This window comes from Mercurialis annua, linkage group LG7, assembly GCF_937616625.2.
Source record: "Mercurialis annua linkage group LG7, ddMerAnnu1.2, whole genome shotgun sequence".
Taxonomy (NCBI): domain Eukaryota; kingdom Viridiplantae; phylum Streptophyta; class Magnoliopsida; order Malpighiales; family Euphorbiaceae; genus Mercurialis; species Mercurialis annua.
In genome coordinates, this window is record NC_065576.1 from 6,026,954 (window position 1) to 6,045,046 (window position 18,093).

At 30.5% G+C, this 18,093-nt stretch overlaps 2 protein-coding genes across 4 annotated transcripts; one reads left to right on the forward strand and one right to left on the reverse strand.

Annotated features, from left to right (window-relative positions):
• The first annotated feature begins 10,738 nt into the window (after positions 1-10,738).
• On the forward strand, positions 10,739-13,144 carry LOC126655418 (SNW/SKI-interacting protein). Its single transcript, XM_050349607.2, has 2 exons — positions 10,739-12,639; positions 12,870-13,144. Exon 1 carries the CDS (start codon positions 10,831-10,833, stop codon positions 12,637-12,639), a length of 1,809 nt encoding a protein of 602 aa, XP_050205564.1. The 5' UTR covers positions 10,739-10,830; the 3' UTR covers positions 12,870-13,144.
• On the reverse strand, positions 12,998-16,653 carry LOC126655419 (DUF21 domain-containing protein At2g14520-like). 3 transcript variants are annotated; one of them, XM_056103566.1, is made up of 10 exons: positions 16,345-16,653; positions 16,166-16,242; positions 16,006-16,089; positions 15,498-15,611; positions 15,329-15,415; positions 14,261-14,400; positions 14,097-14,178; positions 13,930-14,003; positions 13,331-13,697; positions 12,998-13,237 (listed from the first exon to the last, which is right to left on the reverse strand). In XM_056103566.1, exons 1-10 carry the CDS (start codon positions 16,520-16,522, stop codon positions 13,193-13,195), a joined length of 1,248 nt encoding a protein of 415 aa, XP_055959541.1. In that variant the 5' UTR covers positions 16,523-16,653; the 3' UTR covers positions 12,998-13,192. The 3 variants fall into 3 exon arrangements, with proteins under 3 accessions (XP_055959541.1, XP_050205566.1, XP_050205568.1); XM_050349609.2 differs by having other exon boundaries at positions 14,091-14,178; XM_050349611.2 differs by lacking the exon at positions 15,329-15,415 and having other exon boundaries at positions 14,091-14,178.
• Between the last annotated feature and the right edge of the window lie 1,440 nt (positions 16,654-18,093).

Sequence of the window (18,093 nt, forward strand, 5' to 3'; positions counted from 1 at the left end):
TGAGTGGTGTCGCTCAGTCGACGTAAAGATATTAACAATTTCCATATAAAAATAATAAAATAGTCATATATTTTTAAATTTTTCTTTACTTGGTCCATCCTTCAATTCTTTTAATTCAATATATTTCTAAAAAAAATTATCTGGTCATTCTTCAAATTCGATGAGGACATTTTTTTTATAATGTATCGAGTTAACTAGATTTCTAAATCCATTCCCACATATGTTTCACGATAAATGATATAATGTATGCTCGTTCTCCTTCCAAAGAAGAACCTAAAAATTGAAAATAAATTAAATATTTAAACTAAATTATCAAGACAAAAGTCTTAAAAAGGATAAAATAAACATAATTTAAGAGTATAAGAGCCTTAAGATGAGTGTCGCCATAATCAAAAGAGCAATTAACATAAATCAAATCTCATAAGCCATAATAAGAAAGTGATAATATACATTTTCTATAAACCTAGGATACATTTGTTAGTTGCTGCACGAATAGGTTGTCTTAAAATTATATTTTTTTCTTAATTATATAAATGATACAAAAACAAGTCAAATGATATATTTATATAAGGCCTAATTATTTAAAAACCACTCAGCTTGTAAATTTTTTTCATTTATACCATGACCTAGGAAAATTTTCAATTGTACCCTATTTTCGATTTTTATGTTTCGTTTGTACCCCAAAAGTAAATTTTTTGATAATTTAATTAATTTAAAGATGAAAATATTAAAAACAAGATACATAAATGATTAACATTAACGTTTAATTAGAATATAGATTAAAAATAAAGAATTAATTTAAACTCTTTTATAAAAAAAATAGGTCAATTCAACTCATTAGGGTAGAGATGAAACATAAAAATCAAAAATAGGGTATAATTGAAAATTTTTCTAGTTCATGATATAAACGAAAAAAAGTTATAAGGTGGGTGATTTTTAAGTAATTATGCCTTTATATAATGGCATCGACCTTATCTATCTATCTATCTATTCTATAACTATCTTATATGTGGGAAGGGGGGGGGGGGACAGGCAAAATTACGATATTAGATTTCATTAAGGGTATAATTAATATTAAAAAATACAATTAATAGAAATTTAAATGTATAAGATTTAATTGTAATAGAAGTTTAATTGTAATAGGAGATTTTAATAAAACAAAGTCTAAACATCTTGAAATTAGTTAGTATAATAATTTTAATGAAAAAAGAACAAATCTAATATAAAAAAACGGAAGTAACCGTACTAATGGTATCATTGTTAGATTAGGATTGCTGATAAAGCAACTCAACTCAATATCAAACACTCTTAGAATTCAAAAAACCAAACATATTAGCAATCCTGTGTATGTTCAATTTCATATTATTTAAACAATTTTAGTAAAATGAAATTTTTTATCACTTAAACGTGTAAAATGAAAAAGTTTAGTTTTAGTAGAAAAATACAAATAAATTTATAAATATAATATAATTAGAAAATAATATTAAAAAATTTAAATAACAAATAATAGTTAACCAATTCATCAAATAATTTAATAATTGTTATTATATATATAAAATATAATATTTAATTAATGCATTTTCATATATATCTAACGCATCATCTAACATCATTCATATGCTAAAAATTTAAATTTAAAATATTATATTTAATAATTAAAACTATATATTTAAATATATCATCTTATAATATTTAATTTATGCATGCAAATATTTACGATAATTTATTAAAAAATTAAAATATTATATTTAAAATATATAACGGGTCATATAGACTCACGTGCTACCATTTCAATTTAAATAAAAAAGAGTTTCTAATAGTTTATCAAAATCTAAAAGATTATTATTTATAATTTAGTTAATATTTATTATGACGGGTCATGTAAATGTCCCTCACGTGCGTAGCACGTGGCGAAACGCTAGTCTATATCTATCTATCTATCTATCTATATCTATACTATATATAAAAGCACGGATGGGGGGGGACATGCAAATTTACTGAATAATCCTTTTCAGTTTACTACTAAATAAAGGTTTTATAGTCATTAACTAATTAGTTATTTAATTAATCACTATTATAATTAAAGTCCTAATTAGAATAGGTAGCTAAATTATCTCCAATTTAATTTTTAGTATGTAAAAAATAACTAAATTGTCTCCAAATTAGTAAGAATACCTATCTTTTAGTTTGATTGAACTACAAAATTAAAATATTGTGTTTGTTCAATATATTATTATTTAAATTTCTATCTTATTATTTTTAAAGATATTATAAATAAAATTAAATTAATTATCTAATTATGGTTATTATAAAGTCAAAAGAAGAATAAATTCAGTATGGAAAAAAATTTAATAGCCGAATATATTATATTTACTTTTACAATTTTTTTTAGGCTTAATACATAATTTGACCCCTAAACTATACCATTTTATTCTCTGCGACCTTTAAACTAATTTCGTTTTCTTTTGGATCTCTTAACTCTTTTTTTTGTTCTATTTAACCCCTCACACGGAATGTGCAAATCACGCGCGATGACGTGGATAAAATTGCTGACATGGCTTTTCTGACATGAGGTTAAATAGAATAAAAAAAATAGTTAAAAGGTTCAATGGAACACTAAAATAGTTTAGAGGTTATAGGGAATAAAAGGGTAAGGTTTATGGGTCAAAAAATATATTAAGCCTAAATATATTTTTTTAATTTAAAATAAAAAGTGATATACTTTACATATTATTTGAAAAAATCATCTAAGGCTTTAAAAGTCATGAAATTTAGCGTGTTTTCCAATTTTAACACAAATTTTAAAAATTCAGAATTGATTTGAAAGTTTGAAATTGCAAAAAATTAAAAGTTGGCGTATTAAAATTGGAAATTCGTGAAACACACTAAAAATTATAATATTTTAAAAAATTTAGTCTTTTTTTAATATTATCACAGTATAGTAAATTTATATATTTTATAATATCGTTAAAAACAGACAAACTTCATTTATCATTATTGAAATGTAAACAAATATTTATATGTACAAGAAGTTATATTATGTAATTATTTGACTAAATTTCAATATTATTTTATTTTTCTAGAAGATTAAATGGATAAAAATTAAATAATTATATTTTGGAGAAGGTTAAATGGGTATAAATTAAAAGTTTGAAGGTGTAATAGGAAAATAAAATAAATTCAGGAGTCAAATAGAAAAAATAGTGTAGTTCGTGTGTTTAATAGAACAATTTATGCTTTTTAATTATCCTTCACGCGCTTCAAAGCGTTTGAAAACACGCGCTTTTGCCACGTTGGAGGAAAAAGGTCAGATCGGCAAAAAAGTTGCAGTTAACGGGTTAAATAGAACAAAAATAAAGTTAACAGGTCCAATAGAATATCAAATTAGTTTAAGAGTCTCAGAGAATAAAAGTGTATAGTTTAGGGGTCAAATGATGTATTAAGCCATTTTTTTTTAACTAATTTAATATTAATTATAAATAAAAAACTGATATAATTATAATAACTTTATTAATATGTTCATTGAGAAGTTACGTTACGAGCCACGTGCATAGCACGTAATGCAAACTAGTTCATATAAAGGGAAACTTTCACAATACATAAATTGTATACGGTTTCGTATTGATTAAAGATAAGAGTAAGATACGTTTATGCACTTATTACATAATTATATAGATGTAACACTAAATCTTAACTAATAAGTATAGTCTTTAATTGACTTGGTTTTCAACTAATCAATTCATACAACGTGATAATAAAATACGTCCTCACTTCAATTTGTACTAAATAGTTAATTATTCAAATTAGAGACACGAGTTATCAGATAATCAAAAACTGCTGGATAGGATTCTAGTCATAAATTTATGGCATAATAATATTTATATATCCATAATTTTAATTTTTTAATTTATATATATTTAAAAAATTCGACAGTTAGATGTGTCTACTTGATAAGTCAAAACAATTCTATCAAACTTCAATTTAATAAAAGTTACGGAGTTTTTTCTTGGCTTAATACATCTGCGTGTCCCTGCACTTTACTGTTTTTGCACATAAGGTCCCTGCACTAAAGTACCCCATTATTAAATCCCTGCACTTTAACTTCCATCATCCCAAGGTCCCTCTGTTAAGGTTCTGTTAGCGCGTGCAGTACACGCGCCGTTAATGAGACTAGTATTCAGTTTTGTAGTTTGATATATACAAATAAGGTCCATGCACTTTTAATTTATACAAATAAGGTCCCTGCACTTTTAATTTATACAAATAAGGTCCCTACACTTTAATTTTATGTAAACAAAGTCCTCGTAATTGTTTTCATATAAAAATTTATTTTAATATATATATTTTAAAAAATATATAATTTTTAATTAATAATATAAGATGTTAATGCAATTTAACTAACTTTTTATAATGTTTAAATTAACAATAAAAATATTTTTTAAATTAATAAAATTATTATTATTTATTATTTTTTATTAGAAATGGAAGCAGTCAGCTTTGTTTTGTAAGTTTATATAACACACTCAAATTCAAAATTGACATATATGAGGATCGACGCCTGTTTACTTTTTTTTTTTGAGAATACGTCTGTTTACTTCTGTAAGTGTGATGTTGTTATATATTATTTTAAAAAAATCATTGATATAAAATATCATTTTAATAATTAATAAATACTATTAAAATTAGTTTTATTTAGGTTAGTTAATGTAATACCCCAAAATGTTTAATTGTTTAATTGGACCATGTGTCCAGTTTTGAGACGCTAGAGTGACAATATCGGAAGATTTTCCGATAGGATTTAGATAAATAAGTTTTAAGTAGGTCGGTTTTGGGAGGATAATAATGATGTATTTAATATTATCTCCTAGCTAGAAAGTTGGAATTGGAATGAAAAGAGAAAATGTCAAGAAAAGTCCCAAAATGAAGTTCATGGACTAAAGTGATAATTTAGCCACTACGTCTCAAAATGAAAATTTATAAGTTTTGACGGGAAAATATTAATATTGGAATTCGTATTGTTTATTGGATATAAATAATACATATGAAAATTGGTTAAAGGATTAATCAATTTAGTTATGGACTAAATTGAACAAAAAGAAAAGTTCAAAAGATAATTTGTAACAAAGAAAGAAAACAAGGATCAAATAATCCTTTTAACCTTGATATATAAGGAATTGATAATGAAAGAAAGGATCAGGAGGAGAAGAGAAAAGAAAGACCGAGAAAATTGAATTCATTTCGCCGATACACTTCGTCACTTCGCCGTTTCGCCGTTCGGCGTCCGTTTCGGACGATTTTCGCGGCAAACTCTTCGGAATTGAAAGCTCTATCAATCCTAACCTCTATTTCAAGGTAATATTTCAAGATTTGATGTTAAATTCGAAGGATAGAGGGCTGTTTTGTATAGAAAATTCCGTTCGAATCGTACGGTTAGGAATCGAGTTGTTTTTGACGTTTTTGGATTGTAAAATGATAGGATAAGTTGTTAAATGAAGTGGGTATGTATTGGTGTGAGTTTAGGGGGTTTTAGAGCCCCGGAAAATGGTCCGGAAGCGCTGTAAAAACGCTGCACACCTCGGTGCACGACGTGCTGCACTTCAGCACGTCATGCTGGTGCGCGACGTGCGCCATATGGGTGCACGACGTGCACCACAGGGGTGCACGACGTGCACCAGTGAAGGGCACGTCGTGCCCTTCATGAAAAATGAAGGGCACGATGTGCCAAGCTGGCACAACGTGCCCCACTTCGACGCCGACCTCTGTGGGACTTCCGGGAGCGAAAATGAGCCTCCGATAGCTTGATTTGAGTGTGAAACTCAGTTAAGTGTCTGGAAATGGATGTAAAACATTATAGAAATGAATGTTAATGTGATAAGTAAGAATTCAGTTAAGAAAGTTATATAATTCCCGAGTACAAGGAATAGTACTCGATAAGTCGTAAGTACGACTAAGGATCATTGAGTATACGAGCGAACTAGAAGTGGAATCTAATGAAACTAAACCCTAAAACTTAAAAGTATTATACGTATAGGAATACGAGATTCACGTCTAATCAGTAAACGTTAATTATTTATCAGACGTGTCAGCGAGCAGAGAGGTCAGTAGACGTGGACTAGCGAGGGCATATCATTTCATAGACCACGTCATTGATTGGAATGCGGTCACTGTGAGTTGCACTTTACTTTCGTGTATTATATATTAAAGTTATTTTATATAGATATATATACTGTTTACACGCATCGCATTATATATATAATTGTTTGAAATGTTATATGTTTTATTAGTTTCTATATATGAGAACTAGTATGCGATCCGAAGAAACTAGCTACCTATTGGGTGTCAATAGGCTGTGTGATCACCAGTATCGAGTCAGTCTAGTATGTTTGCATTTGAGAAATGACTTGACACAGCTGGGAGCTGTTGATGAATATGAAATTTACGATTGGGCTTTTGATACGAGTGAGTACTCGGCTACGGTGTAGTCTGGAGTCCCCGTATCTAGTGGCTGGGCCACCAGCGAGTTGGACTCGCGAATGATATTTACGATTGGATTAAATGATATATGATTATTCGAGAAATGTGTCGTATGCTAGGATATTAGTTTCGTACGGATCAAATACCTGTTTATATGTTTTGTATTATTGTTTTATTGAGATGCGATGCTATGTTTTTATAATAATACCGTTAGTAAATGCAAACTCACTCAGTATTTTCCCAAATACTGACCCCTCACCTTTGATGTTTTCAGGTACTTAGTATGTGGACCTAGCTAGAGGCCAATTTTGAAGTCCAGAAGTCAGCTGTGTATGTGTAGTATATAACTTCTGTGAATGCTGCAGTAGTGGTCCCGTGTTGACAGAGTCGTAGCCTAGACAGCAGTACACATTGAGTGTACATATTACTTGCTGTCCAGTTTATATGTTTTTGTAGGCTACGTGTTTTATATGTTGTGCACGGCACTAGGTGCCAGTAATATGTTGGATACACTAACTGATGTATATAGTACCGCGAGGCCAGTTCGTACGAGGTACGGTAACTAGAGCCCGCGAGGATAACAGAACAGTTAGTGTAAATGTTTGTGTATACATGTTATGTATACTTGCTTCTGTTGCTTTATGTTATTTGTTTATTATTTGCGAAAAATTAATAGTGATTTAAGGCTTGCTACGGGTTCCGGAGCTACCACTCCCGTTCCCTAGCGCCGGTTGCGGCTCAATATTTTGGGTCGTGACAGTTAATATTTACTTTTAAAAAATAAAAAATCTAGTTCATATTTATTTTTTAATATGATTAAAGAATTAATTATTATTTTTAAAGTTAAGTAATTTATAATTTAAAGATTTAATAAAATTATATTAACAATCATTTTATCAAAATAAATATGATTTAAATATTAGAGTATATTTCGTGAATGAGGCCCTTACTCAAGAAATATTCAACATTAGTTTAAAAAAAAAATTAAAGGTAACATAAAAAATTATTAAGAAATTAGAAATTCATTCAGACTTCCGCTTGATATGTCTCCTTTAAAATTGGAAGTAGATAGCTCGAACTTGTAAGTTTATATAACATACTCAACTTCGAATTTGACATATATCAAGATTAACGTCCATTTACACCTCTAAGTGCGATGTTATCATATTATTTAAAAAATAAAATTTATCGATATAGAATATTATTTTAATTATTTAATAAAAAATATTAAATTTGTTTTATTTCTCTAAGTTAATATTTATTTGTTAAAAAAAATTAAATTCACTTTTATTTTCAACATAATAAAATAAATAAATAATTTTTTTTATTTATAGATGAATAATAATACATTAAACATTCAGTAAGAATGAATGAAATTTTCAATAAAATAATAGCTAAAAGATATAATTTTTGACATTATTATTATTTAAATATGTTAAATTTGTACCCTTTAAAAAATATTAGTTTTAATATTTTATACTTAAATTTAATTTTATTAAACTGAAAATTAATGCATATTTATACATAATCTCAACATTTAAAAGTGCAGGGACGTAACATTAAAAAATTAAAAGTGCAGGGATCTAAAATTAAGAAAACTGAAAGTGCGTTAACGGCGTCAACACTCGCCTCAATAGAGGGACCTGGGGATGATGGAAGTTAAAGTGCAGGGATTTAATGATGGATATTTTAGTGCAGGGATCTTATGTGCAAAAACAGAAAAGTGCAGGGACACGCAGATGTATTAAGCCTTTTTTCTTTTATAAGTGGATGAATCATGTAAATCTATATAAACAATTCACATCGGATCAAATATGTTTTGAATATAATTATTCTAATATGCTAGATTAACATAGTAGACTATATTTGTTTTTTGAATGTATCCCCCAAAACGGCCAAAAATATGAATATATAATTGTTGTTTTTTCCGATGTATTATCTCTAATTTTTTTCGTCAAAAATATATGTAGATGAAATAGTAATAAATTGTTATAATTTAATCAAAGACTTCAAATTCAAGTTTCGAGCCTTAAAATTTAACAAATTCTTTTTACACATGTTTGATTCAAATATGTATTTGTAAGCATTTGCTGGTTGCTATGATGATTCAATATCAATTATTTCTACCAAAAAAAGTAATTTTTTTTTCTATCCTCATTATTTTCCAAATATATTAGCAAAATTTGAACAATATAATCTGTCAATTATATGAAATGGAACAATTAAATTAAAAATGTATCTTGTCTGACGTAAATTATTTACATAGTTTTATTTGATTGGTCATATAGAAAAAAAAATTCTATAACTTCAATTGAATTGAAATTTTGATATAATTGACAGAACTTATAAAAATAACGGACTATTCAATAAAGGAAAATGTACTTTGCCAAAACAAAAATGTTTTCATATGAGAATGAAAACTGTCCAAAAGCTTTCGTAGGTGGTTATACTTTGTAGTTTGTATGATCTCGTCTCTATGCATGCATGCATTTAACTTATTCAACCATCTATAAAAATACAAATTATTCTCTAATTTTGATCAACATTCAAAACAAAATTTTCATACTACTTAATATTACTGAACATTAACCATTAAATGGCTGTGAAAGTAAATATTTCTTTAGCAATTTTGGTGATTTGCCTGTTTATTTCATGCGCTTGTGGTGCAGATAGGCCAGAGTTGAGGGAAAAGTGCGGCGTCCATTGTGAAATTCTATGGAAATTTAGTATGGATCAGAAGCAACTGTGCACCATATGGTGTGACCAAGTTTTCGGTACGAAGGTCGGCCATGAAATCGACTGCAACAAACCGAAGCAGCCGCGTGAGATACATTACGGAGAATCCGAAGATTAATAAAAAAGAATGAAGATCATTTCAGTTTGAACTAATTATATAGATCAAACTATTTTTATTTAAATTTTTGAATATTTTATCAATTATGTTCAAACTTTTTAATTTTAAAAATATGTCCAATTTGTAATTTTTTTTTTGCAATTCTGTCCAAAACTTTACATTTTATTTTTAAATTTCAAAAATTTACGTTTTTAATCAGTTGCGGTCAAACTTTCACGACAACTCTTTTTAGACAATATTTTAAAATTTCTTCATGATTGATAAAGAATGAAGGTTTGAATTTATAAAAGGAAATCCAAAATTTTGGGCACAGTTGAAAAACACTTTCAAATTAAACATAATTATAAAAATTAAAAAACTGGATCGTAATTGATATAATGCAAAAGTTTAAATTTAAAAATTAATTACTACAACTATATATGCATATATATGATCATTTCGGCTCGAATTAAGATGTAGATTTATAATAATTAATGGTTTCATAACTTTTGATGAGAAAGGGACTATTTGGTTATGAAAAATATATACCTATTTTTATTTCCTAATGTTTAAATTAAACTTAAGTATGATACTTTCAAAAAAAAACTTAAGTATGATATAGTAAAGATAGAGATATAACATTACAGAATGAGACTATTGATAAAATAAATTAAATAAATTATTATAAAGTTATCATTTTAATTATGAAGTTAAATGAGATGTAGAAAGCAAAAATAAGAATATTAATATTCCAATTTTCTTGAAATAAACTATCGAAAATCCTGAACGTTCAAAATTTATAAACTTGTATAGTGAATAAGCTCTATTGGATGACTGTTTTGCAGTATCCTCATTTGATTTTGATATCACTCACTTATTATGATGAGGAGTTGTTATCTCTGTATATATTGCCTATGATAAAAAAAATAAGGAGTAGTTTTTTTATTTGACTATGGGATGTCTTGAACAATTTATAAAAATATTATTAAAATTTAAAATAAATTTATTTAAAAAAAATTTATATGTGATCGTACATAAATTAATTTATATGCTTCTAATCATTCATGCTAGACATAAAATGGCTAAAATTAAATAATTGTATTTTCGAAAAGGTTAAATGGGTAATAATTAAAAGTTTGAAAGTGTAGTAGAAAAATAAAATAAGTTCAGGGATCAAATAAAACAAAATAGTGTAGTTTACGGATTAAATAGAACATGTATTTTAATTATCCTTCACGTGCTCAAAGGGTGAAAACAAGCGTTTATGCCAAATCGGTAAAAAAATTACAGTTGACGAGTTAAATAGAACAAAAAGAAGTTAAAAGGATAGAATACAAAATTAGTTTACGAGTCTCAGCGAATATAAATGTATAATTTGGGGATCAAATGATATATTAAGCCTTCTAATGTTTGCTGCTGATTAATCTTTTTTGGTGTTAGGGTTTGGTTTTGATATTTAGATCCGTAGCTACTTGAAAAAAGGGCTCGTCTTTGCCGTTCAATTGCTTGAGAAGCCGATTGTAATGGCGCCTTTGAAAGAAATCTTACCTCCTGCTAAGTCGAAAACTTCATCAAATTACGATCATTCAAACGACCCATGGTTCAAGCAGAGATTCACCTCCACGGAGGAAGAGCAAGGTACGGTTCTTAACCATAAACCTATACCTCCTTACATGAATCGCAAGGGTTTTGTTCCTCGGAAAGTGGAGGATTTTGGAGATGGAGGTGCTTTTCCGGAGATTCATATTGCTCAGTACCCTCTTGGTATGGGTAGGGATAAGTCTGCGAAACCCGGGTCGAGAATCTTGCCTTTGACTGTTGATGCTAATGGAAACGTTGCGTATGATGCCATTGTGAAGCAGAATGAGAATTCGAAGAAGATTGTTTATTCGAAGCATACGGATATTATTCCGAAGTTTTTAAAGAATGAAGAGGAGAGTGTTGAGGACGAGGATCTGGAGAAGGAGATTGAGGAGACAACGCTGGAAACTAAAACTGCTCTTGAGAAGATTGTTAATGTAAGATTGAGTGCGGCACAGCCGAAGAATGTGCCGACGCATTCTTCGGATTCGAAGTACATTAAGTACAAGCCTTCTCAGCAATCAGCTGCTTTTAATTCAGGGGCGAAGGAGAGGATAATCAGAATGGTGGAGATGCCGGTTGATCCGCTTGAGCCACCTAAGTTCAAGCATAAGAGGGTTCCTAAGGCTTCTGGGTCTCCTCCTGTGCCAGTCATGCACTCACCTCCTAGACCTGTGACTGTAAAAGATCAGCAGGATTGGAAAATCCCTCCTTGTATCTCAAACTGGAAGAATCCTAAAGGTTATACAATACCTCTTGATAAGCGTCTAGCGGCTGATGGAAGAGGTCTGCAGGATGTTCAGATTAATGATAATTTTGCGAAGTTATCAGAGTCACTTTATGTTGCTGAGCAGAAGGCTAGAGAAGCTGTTGCTATGCGATCGAAGGTTCAAAAGGAGATGATGATGAAGGAGAAGGATAAGAAGGAGCAGGAACTGCGTGCGTTAGCTCAGAAAGCACGCTCTGAACGAACTGGTGCAGCACCACCAATGTCCGCTCCAGTCTCATCCAATAAGAATGCAATGGATGATGTTGATATGGTAGAAGATTATGATCGTGGGAGAGAAAGGGAGAGGGATGCTCCTAAAGAGTCAAGACAGGAGAGGGAAGAGAGACTACAGCGTGAGAAAATTCGTGAGGAGCGACGTCGCGAGAGGGAGAGGGAGAGAAGGTTGGAGGCTAAAGATGCTGCCATGGGTAAGAAGAGCAAGATTACAAGAGATAGAGATCGTGACATTAGTGAGAAAGTTGCTCTTGGTATGGCTTCTGCTGGGGCTGGCAGAGGAGAGGTTATGTATGACCAGAGATTGTTTAACCAGGAGAAAGGAATGGATTCTGGTTTTGCCACAGATGACCAATATAATGTTTATGACAAGGGCCTATTTACAGCTCAGCCTACTCTTTCAACACTCTATCGGCCACAGAAAGATGTCGATTCTGATACGTATGGAGGTGCTGATGAGCAGTTAGATAAAATTATGAAGACGGAGAGGTTCAAACCTGACAAGGCTTTTGCTGGCACTTCTGAGAAGGCTGGTCCAAGGGACAGGCCAGTTGAGTTCGAAAAGGATGTAGAAGAAGCTGATCCATTTGGTTTGGATCAGTTCTTGACTGAAGTGAAGAAGGGCAAGAAAGCCATGGACAAGGTGGGTAGTGGTGGTACAATGAGAGCTAGTGGCGGGTCTTCAACTAGAGACGGACATGATGGAGGCTCTGGTAGAACTCGCATTGGCTTTGAGAGGGGCCGCTAGGTATTATGTTATCTAGTTGTATCTGCCATGGCATGCTTTTGTTTTGTAATTTGTTTTTTTATCTCATGTTTTGCTTAAATTGCAGAAGCATTATTATCGAGTCTTTTGTTAAATAACTTCGTGTTTAATCCTTTTATGTTAATAACAAAATTATTGGATAAAATGTTTTCTACTAAAGCAATACCTAATGATTTCATTGTGGTGATTTTGTTGAGTTATTTATTGCACAGGGAATACATGTGTCGATAAAGTTGGATTCATTGCAAAATTTTAGAATGAGCGACTCCTCCGATACCTGTGCTGTTGTTGGTACTCTGCTTACCAAGGTGATCGTCAAAAATTAATGCATTCAGGTATATGTTTCAAGATACCGTACTGAATGTTGCCAATTAACTAATCTAGTTAGGCATTGTTGTAGTATATGCTCTTTTGCATAACAATCGTAAAACAGGTAGATTACTCGTTGCTAATTTTAATCATGCATCCGACTCTTCTGTTTGTTACAGCTTTTTAGTCTTTCAGCTCTTGATCAAACTATATATTTCTTCTGGAATTAATGATGCCCGTCACGATAGTCTGTCTCATCAAATATTTTCCCCTGCATTTAAAAATACGAGAGGCATGAAACCTCAGCTATTAAACTTAAATAATTTATAGAAGGAAAAGAAGGGGAAGCATAAGTTTCTCATACTTGTAAGAGCTCCTCTATGACATCTTTTAGTGTGATTATTCCAATAGCTTCTCCTTCTTCGACGAGCTCTGTTAATGGGTTCTCATAGATACGAAGAACCTCTGGATGGGCTCCGTTCACCCGTTTCTTGCTCTTAGACTCTCCTCTTTGTGGATTTGCTTCAATAGGAAAACTCTTAAGCTTCTTACGTGATCGACTAGTCTCTGTACTTTTCACATCTGTGTGCCTTTCACCTTCAATGTCCACCCTCACATCTTCCCCTGCCAATTGTTCTGTTTCACTCTTCTGTCTTATGACAACAGCCATGTGGCTGTGACCTTTCTGAAACTCATTTAGTATAGTATAAAGAGGCATTGTCTCTGAAACCCTGTCATATGTTATGCAAATCTAGTGATGAACTTCATTTTTCGGTTTACTATTGATGATTCATGAGGATCGATTGCTATGTTGCACTTAAACTTATCAAGCCTTGTTTTTTTTTTTGAAGAAATGCTTTCAGAACTCGGAAATTCTATATTTATAACCTATTTGCGTAAACGATGTTTTTTTTGTTTTTTAGGCGTTTTTATTAGTCTGTCCTGTTGTCAAAATGAGGTTACCTAGGGATTTTTCGTATAGTCGCATTCATGACAGGAACTTCATCTTCTGGACGGATAGTTAGCAAGTTTTTCACCTGCAATTAGGACAAGTACTGATATTGATACAAATAGAAGTTAGCAAAAACAGTTTTTCTTGTGGAATTACGACGAAGATCAATTACGAGTACAAGTCCGATGATATTTTTTGGATTCTCATGATAAACAGGAACTCTGCTGTGTCCTTTTTCCAACATCAACTTGGTGAGAGCACTGCATTAGCAGTCTGTGGTTAGTAAATACACATATGACTAGCAAAAATCTTCTGCATTTCCTTAATGAAAATTAAACATACTTGTTAAGTTTGGCATTTATATCAATAGAAAAAGTTTCAGATATGGGTGTCATTGCATCTTTTGCCATCTTATCAGTGAGTTCAAGTGCTCCTGTTATGATCGTCGTCTCATGACGGCTCAGTTCTCCACCTTTTCCAGCCTGCATCTCATTCAAAATTTTCAACTGTTCGACATAGATGCTTAACAGTGAAGATGTGTATTCTGTTCAAACCGCACTGAATTCTCAAACCGAGTAAGATCAAACAGTTACTTCGGTTTGCATCAAAAGTGAATTGAAGTTATTATATTATTGAAGTCGAACCAAATTTTTAAGATTCCAAACTGAATATTTATGTTTGGTTTAGTTATTCAATTTTTGATTTTAGCACACCCCTAATTATCAATTACTAGTCACGTTTGTGTGTAATTGCTAATTTGGTTTGGTTTGATAGTGAATGTCGGAACGATCTGGTTTATTAAGAAAGGGAATAAAATTTTGGTTCAGTTCAGCTTTATTGAAATTCAAGAATAACCATTCTTTTAAAATATTTTAAAGTAAATAAATATCTAATTTAAAAAATCACATCTATACATTTTAGTATTTAAACGCATAAGAAAATAATATGTTTTTCTTTAGAAAAATAAAGTTACTTTTTAAAAAAATTATGTAAATTATTGGAGGTTTTGTATATTGAATTCAAACGTTTTAATATTTTAACAATTTAATCTCATTCTTTAAAAATTGCATTATAGATCCCAATCTTTTAATCTTTTTGGCATTCTGTAGTTTATAGTCGTCTTCATTCAATATAAAGGTATAAAATAGTGGTGTTTTGTATGAAACGACACCTAAAAACGGCTATAGCTATAAAATGCCAAAAAAATTGAAAAGTTGAGTAGTGCAATACAAATTTTAAAGAATGAGATTAAATCTTTAAAAAAGTAAAACATTAACTAACCATAAAATATTTAGTTTGTTTTTTACATTGAAACCAAACCTCATTAAAATTTTACAACAAGTAAACCAAATCGATTTTCAGTTAGTTTGATTTGGTGACCCCCTCTTTAGTCACATCTATATGACATACCTCATTTCCATGCAAATCTACAAGGGTTTTCAACTCTGCTCTACGAAAAAGAGCATCATGCCCTTCTCCTAGCAAATAATCTAGTAGCTGCTTAAGATTTTATTAGAAATTAGAACTTGTGCAATTAATCATACGTAAGTGTGAAATTGTTAAAATTCTAATTAATCACCTTGCTTATCGGATATGCGATAGGGAAGCAAATGCAGACCAAAACTCGGACTATTGGAGCTACTGCTGCTCCGATGGCCAAACCATACCGAGCACACACAGCTTGGGGTATAACCTGCGACATGAAAATAAATATAAGCAATAACATGATTTGTATATTGCACGAAAACGGAAAACAGTTAAATGACATTTTTAACAGTATAGATTATAAATATAAAGTTTCGGATTTTAAGAAGCATTTTCATTAATAAAAAAAATACGAAATGAATAGAAGAGTCGTCCAGATTATTGATTGTTAATTCCTTTACAGATATGAAACTAACCTCATGTGGCACAGAAATAAAAATATTGAAATGATTCAGAAAGAAAACCAGAGACAACAATTTAGTAAAGATATATAATAATTATATGTGAAGAAGTTTCAGAGTATGAAATATTTTTAGAAACGGAATCAAATGTGAAAACTTAGAATTCGAGAAGTTTCCGTGCAAGTGCAACAAAGAACTAACCTCGCCGAATAGAAGTATCAAGGTGACAGAAATAAGAACAGCACCCCAAGCTGTAACCATACTATCCAAAAATATTGGCAAGGCCTGCAAATGAACAAGTTACGAGTATGAGAACGTAATTCGGTTTTTGATGAAGAACACGGTCTTGTTGGCAATTTACCTCCATAGCAGCAGCATTACAGATCAGTAAGGTGCAGAGCAGCAAATGCTGATTTTTCACTACCGGAAATATTTTTGCTGCAACTCAGTGCCACAGAAACAAAAACATATTAAAAAACAAATCAAAAGTATTGTAAAAAAAATAATATGTACTGGCTAAATTGAGATTAAAATGATTACTCGCGTGCTTTCGATCACTTGGCGTTCCGGATTTAGCAAGAACTTCAAGATCAACAAGGCTTAAAGACATGAGTCCTAAAGTGAGTCCAGACATTAAACCAGCAAATAGTACAAGAAAAATAATAATAGCAATATGGATGAAGAATCCAGTTCCACAACATCTATATTCTACTTCCATTTAATAATATATCACTTTTTTTTATCTTCTGGTATTTGATCTTGATTCTGAAATAAGCTTGGAAAATCACTGATGTTGCTAATTTATATCAAGATAAATTTGGTGGGTCATGACACAAAATTGCACAAAGGTTGCACATGTTGGATGTGCATTTAGCTAATTACTTACTTTATATCAAGATGAAGAATTAGCCAACCTACTACTCAAAACCACTAGTTCACGGTTCAACCAGTTAAACAACATGTGCAATTAATTAAATAAATAATATATTTTTAATATTATCTAAGTAAAATTTTCATAGTTACCCAAAATTCTAGTCTATTTGCCAAATTTACTATATCTTAAAAATCATGTGATATCTACCCTCATCTTCTCGACTTCTGCCAAATATATTAACAATCCATTTGAATCTGATGTGACGCGACGATATATGTCTATATGTAATGATAAAATAAATCTTATGTGCCTCATATAATATTGCGCCACATTAGCTCTAAATTGATTGATAATATATTTTGATAAAGATAAAAGAGATGATGACATATATGACACGATTTATAATATGGTATATTTGGCAAGCAGACTAAAATTATGTATAGATACGAATATTTTGGCTATTATTTAATACACAATGTATATTTTTGGCATAAATTTACATGTTTAAAATTTAAATGCATACATAATTAAGATTCTAAATGGTTAAGACTGAGAGAAGAATATAATTATGTATCCTGTATTCCATTAAATGATAATTACATACGTTTCTTCTCTCAGTCTTATCAATAACTAGCAAATGGATTGAAAAACTAAATTAATTTTTTACTAGCTAGTAAATAAAGAATCAAAAAGTTTTTGCTATTTAACCAGTTCAATGATTTTCAGTTTCGCTGGTTTTTCGGTTCAAACAGAGTGAACCATATTTTTGAATTTTAGATAAAAATTGAACAGGGTAGACATTTGATTTACGGTCGAACAGGTTGAACCGGTTCTTAAAACACGGCTGAAAACTATAACAATATTTAGTGGGTTTCTTTTAATGTGCATGAAAATAATGCACATATTTCTCAAACATAAATAGTGAAAAAGTGTGAAAGTTGCCTTTGATTCGAACACTATGAAGTATATGTCAAATGAATTTAATTCCAAAATTCAGCTGCTCAACATGATGAGATTCCCAAGTTTATACTTAGGGAATAATTACTATAAAAATCACGAGTTTAGGTCCGAATTACTTGTTTCTCCACAAATTTAAAAGTGATGATTATTTATTCACTTTTTAATTGTATATAACTGAAACTTCCTTAAAATTAAAATATTGAGGAGAGTAAAATTTCTAAAATTTCACGGGAGTAACTGCTTTTCGCACCGAAATTCATAGAGTAATAATAATTAACCCTCATATTTATGGGCATGTAAAAAAACGAAAATGCTTGGTTTATTATGCTATTTGATTTCAACTTAGACTATGCGATTCCATGTCAAGTTACTAAAAACATGGTATGATAGAGAAAGATAAAAGGAGTTTATGTATCTTGTTTGTCACGGCAAGAATAATATATATGTGATCATTA

Coding starts and splice junctions, on each gene's coding strand:
- LOC126655419 (XM_050349609.2), bottom strand. CDS start 16,522: ATGGAAGTAGAATATAGATGTTGTGGAACTGGATTCTTCATCCATATT. Junction 16,243..16,344: donor AAGTGATCGAAAGCACGCGA/GTAATCATTTTA, acceptor ACTGAGTTGCAG/CAAAAATATTTCCGGTAGTG. Junction 13,698..13,929: donor ACTATACGAAAAATCCCTAG/GTAACCTCATTT, acceptor AACATATGACAG/GGTTTCAGAGACAATGCCTC.
- LOC126655418 (XM_050349607.2), top strand. CDS start 10,831: ATGGCGCCTTTGAAAGAAATCTTACCTCCTGCTAAGTCGAAAACTTCA.